The following is a 4910-nucleotide window of genomic DNA, read 5'->3' on the forward strand; positions in this document are numbered from 1 at the left end:
GTTCAAGTTTAAGCTGAAATTGTACTAAAACACATGCTTAATAGAAATCAAAAAGAAGAAAAGGAGAATTTCCCTTTCATCTAACAACAATTCTTAGATCTTTATTATTTCTAATGAAGAAAAATATGAAACTATCCAAATAACTTGTAGCCCCAGGGAGATTTTTAAAAACTGTCTCCCGCAGTTAAGATGAGTGTGTTTTAAAATACATCGCATTAAGATGAATTTTTCGCTGATAGACCATGCTTTACAGTGACCATTTTAAATTATACAAAATTAGTTTGTTTAAGTATTAACAGAATTATGTAGATAAGTCCCCTTTTTTCTCTCCCCCTTTCTCTTCTCTCCTTCTCTCTCTCTCTATCTCCCTGTCTGTTTGCCCGTTTATCAATCTCTTCCTTCTTTTCTCAATTTACAAGGTTTGAAGGTCTTTGATTGCTGTAGTTCTCCAAAAAGAGCAGTGGATATTCTGCTGAGCGAGATCAAAGGGCATGGATGTTCAACAACGATAAATGGTAAGTAGAGCAACAATACACTTGATTGATGTTTATAATACATTCATGAGTTAAAAGTTAGTTTCAAACGATTAGTAATTCTCCTTTGCAGTGTCGCCTTTATATTTCTGTAACGATTAGTAATCCTTTGAGTGACCAGGCTTGAATCGAACTCAGAACACCAAGAAACACAACTAAATACCATCAGGCACTTTGTCCAAGTACTTCCACAAATTCAGGCAAAGAGTACGGTCGATTTAATCAGCATCACTTCTTAAACAGTACAATTCAAAGATCTCACTGAAACTAAACAAACATAACGAAGTGCAGCGAATCCGTTTCTCTGCCACTCTACCAGTTCTACCATCGTCTGTTCTTTTTAGCATTATCACAACAGTATTATTAATCATCCTTTCCAATATAGACACAAGGCCTGGAATTTGGGAGGAGTGACAAATGGATTACATCGGTTCAAGCGCTCAACTAGTACTTATTTTATCGACCCTAAAAGGAAAAGCAAAGTTTACTTTAGTGGAATTTGAACACCCTATTATTAATAATAAGTATTATTATCAATACTTCAAAACTGGGAATATGATTTTTGTTGTTGAGTAGCTTTAGATTAAGCCGGTTAATGATCAAACAACATTTCGTCTTTACTTATTATTTTCAGAATTAGTGTAACCCTTAACTGGACGGTGAATTAGCTGCAACGTTAGAGCATGAAACGAAATTCCACTGACGTATTTATTCCGTCCCCTTGCGTTCTGAGTTCAAATCTCAATGGGGCCAACTTGGTCTTTCACTTTTAGGGGCTGACGAGTACAGTGTGATAGTCTGGTCGATATAATGATATATATGTATATAGATAGATAGATATCATACATGTATTTATTCGTAAAGAAGTCTCGTCTTTTGGATATAGCTTGTCGCTTTTTTCTTGTGTTCTTTTGGCACTTATAAGTGTAATGTTTAATATAACTTATATTCAATCCTCAGCACTTAGCTGGCAATATAAAATAATTATCCGAGAATTAATACGTATATTTTGTAGGCGTTAACTTAAGAAAATTTTTTTCATTTTTTTAATTTCTTATCCTGTTTATAGTGTCATCCGTGTATAAGAAACACATTACATGCATTAAGCTTTCGTTGAATACTGATAAGAACGATTTTGTTTGCATTTTTCAGGTATTGTCATATTCACTTCTTTAGAAGTGTTTTCTGAAATGAAAAATTACCTGCAGAGATTTCAGATCCCTCAGGTTATTATTTGGGGAGAACTTCAAGAACCGCCTAATCCAACACCATTCCAAACGATCATACGACTGAAATCAATTAAAAAGTCAAAGGTAACTAAAACTAATAAGTGTCAACATCATATTTAATCGGAACAGATGAAATTTCAACAACAATAATAATAATAATAATAATAATAATAATAATAATAATAATAATAATAATAATAATAATAATAATAATAATAATTATTATTATTATTATTATTATTATTATTATTATTATTATTATTATTATTATTATTATTATAATGGCATACAGAAAGTAGCATTGCTGGGTACCGCACACATCCGACAGAAAACACTTTCAATGCAGTAAAAATCACAACCCTAAAACGAACCTTAGTGCATACCCAAGGCACACAGAGCGCGCTCTGCAGTGCAGTGAAAGCACGTAATAGAAATGAAATTTACTGTATAATAATAATAATAATAATAATAATAATAATAATAATAATAATAATAATAACAACGACAACAACATTATTATTGTTGTTGTTTGGCATTAGATGAGATAGTGTATGTCGGATGGGTAGAGTAGACTGAATTTACCACAATATTCACATAACACGCACACGTACACACGCATACACACACGCATACACACATATGGTTCAAAATTAGACAAAAAAAAAAGACAGATAAGCGAGGGAACGACAAGCAAGGTGTATTAGTTTACACTCAGAAAAAATAGAAGTGTCTTTGACGTTTCGAGCCTATGCTCTTCTACAGTAAGGAATGAGGGAGAAAACAGATGGAGAAAGGGAAAAAAAACGGAAAGAAAAGAGAAATGTGTGTCGATTAACAGTTAGGTGTGTTGAATATAATATATTATATCTGTTGTATTTAAGTGCTAACGATAGATTCATGTGGTACAAAAATTCGTCACGCAATGGAAAGAGGATGTGCAAGAAAGAGAGAGAGAGAGAGAGAGAGAGAGAGAGCGAGAGTCAGTTGAACGCTACAGGCACGTGCACGCATACACGCACTCACACACATAAGAACTCTATTGGCGCACACGCGCTAACTCACACAAGCAACAATTAACTATGTGTATATGTGTGATAGAGTAGTGGTGGGGTATATATGTGCTCACTCCATTTGTGTTCGTTGGAGTGTGTGCGTGCGTCTGTGTGTGTGTGTGTGTGTGTGCACGTGCCAATAGCATCATTTTGTGTAAGCACCAAGAAATTCTTCATTTTGTGCAAGCACCAAGAGATTTGTATGCTTGTGATATTTCTTGATAACAGTCATGGTGGCAAAAATACATTTTCATAGTTATTCATTATAGGACGCGTAACACTTCTAGTAATTATATAAATATAAGACTTCTACAGTTACATAAACATGCATACATAAACACGTACACAAACACACACAGGCATGCATGTCCTCATATGTGGTCTTATTAAGTTTAAATTTTTTCTTGTCTTTTACAGGCTCTGGTGGAATTATGCCAATCTTTGGATTGGTCATATATTAACACTCGAGTGAGTGCAAGTGCTGATGCTTTAGAAGAATATAAATCCTTTTTGGAACAAGTAGCTCTTAGTGAAACGAAAATATGCATAGCAATGGAAGAACCCGCCAGTATTAACCAACAAAGTCAATCCTCAACAGTGCTCTTCTTTAACAATGGATTAACTGACTCCGGACAACACGAAGCTGCTATGCTCAGCGATGCCACAAGTAAAATTACACTTTTTATTTCGGATAGTAATTCAGATCTAAAACAGATCGTATTAAACGCAACAACGAATGGACTTCTACTACGTGAAGATTTGCCACCCCTACAGAACTTTCCATTGGCTGATGTCCTTGTAAATAGATCTAACTTAATGATCGACAAGGCTGGCGAGATTTCTCGTCTTTGGCTTACCCAAAACCATTTCTGTAAAATAAACAACGATGTCCTTGGTAATTGTGATATTCCTAGTATTCGCAGCGTTTTGTCGGAGGCTTTGAACTTGAAATCTATCCATGCTGTGATTAAAGCTATTAAAATGCTATCTGGTGATTCTAATGTCACTTTAAACGACTCTACAACAGAAAATAACAATGTCACAAATATCACAAGAGCAGACGATAGCTGGAATGACGTTTTCAAAATGTCGAATATCAAGAACATTTGGGAGATGAACACGGATTTCAGTCTATTTGCTACTGTCGGACCCGTTTTTGAAAAGGTATGTTGCTAATGTAAACTAGTGTAAATGAATAATGATGAAGTGGCAAAATGAAAGATACACTATTTGTAGAATTCCAATATTTTAATTGAATAAAAGTAATATTCAAAGATATTTACATATATAGAATGTCTGCATGGACAGCTCAGCGTATAAATTGTAGAAATTAAACTCTCATTTCTTATTTTAGTTTAAACACAATTCTTAGAGGCAACTATCTCATAAGATAATAATAGCTAGTCGATAAAAGATTAATAAAAACCAATATTTTTTCTAAAGTCAATATATGAAAATATAGCTAATTAAGAACTGAAAGTACACAAACTCGTACGTAATATTGTTCGTGTTACTTTGACATATTACACAAAGCTACTTATCTCTTTCTTACTAATACCAAACAGTATCATTCGTATATGTGTGTATGCGTGTGTGTGTGTGTTTGTGTGTGTGTGTGTATACAGAGGTTGGACAAAAATAATGGAAACACCTAGCATCATGGCATCATAATTTTGAAATATCTATAAAACCGTCAAAAGCTTGTTTATTTTTATGTTTTTTTAATTTGATATTAGTGTAGCTTAATATGTTTTGCTAAAATTACTGTTTCTTTTCAGATACCATCAGAAAAAAAGTAATTAAAATTCATTAAAATGACATATCTATCGGATTTTCAAAGAGGTCAAATTGTTGGTGCTAGTATGGCAGGCGCTAGCGTAATGAAAACAGCCGAAATGTTTGGTGGATCAAGAAGTACTGTCTCGAAAGTAATGACAGCCTCTGAGAAAGAGGAAAAAACCTCCTCATCGAAACAAAACTCCGGAAGGAAACCAAAACTTTCTGATAGGGACCATCGGATTCTTGCGCGAATTGTTTGAAAGGATCACAAAAGTACAGCTCCCAAAATTACTGCAGTGCTTAATGACCACCTTGAG

At 34.0% G+C, this 4910-nt stretch overlaps 1 protein-coding gene across 2 annotated transcripts in view; it reads left to right on the top strand.

Annotated features, from left to right (window-relative positions):
• Nucleotides 1-424: 424 nt before the first annotated feature.
• The window catches only part of LOC106872030 (uncharacterized), a 19875-nt gene continuing 15389 nt past the window's right edge, over nucleotides 425-4910 (top strand). For both annotated transcript variants that reach the window (XM_052966210.1, XM_014918869.2), the window contains exons 1-3: nucleotides 425-515; nucleotides 1686-1846; nucleotides 3232-3978. In XM_052966210.1, coding sequence (XP_052822170.1) covers nucleotides 1724-1846; nucleotides 3232-3978 — 870 coding nt within the window. In that variant the 5' untranslated portion in view covers nucleotides 425-515; nucleotides 1686-1723. The remainder of the gene's footprint in view (nucleotides 516-1685; nucleotides 1847-3231; nucleotides 3979-4910) is intronic.

The sequence above is a fragment of the Octopus bimaculoides genome, chromosome 3 (genome assembly GCF_001194135.2).
Source record: "Octopus bimaculoides isolate UCB-OBI-ISO-001 chromosome 3, ASM119413v2, whole genome shotgun sequence".
Taxonomy (NCBI): Eukaryota; Metazoa; Mollusca; class Cephalopoda; order Octopoda; family Octopodidae; genus Octopus; species Octopus bimaculoides.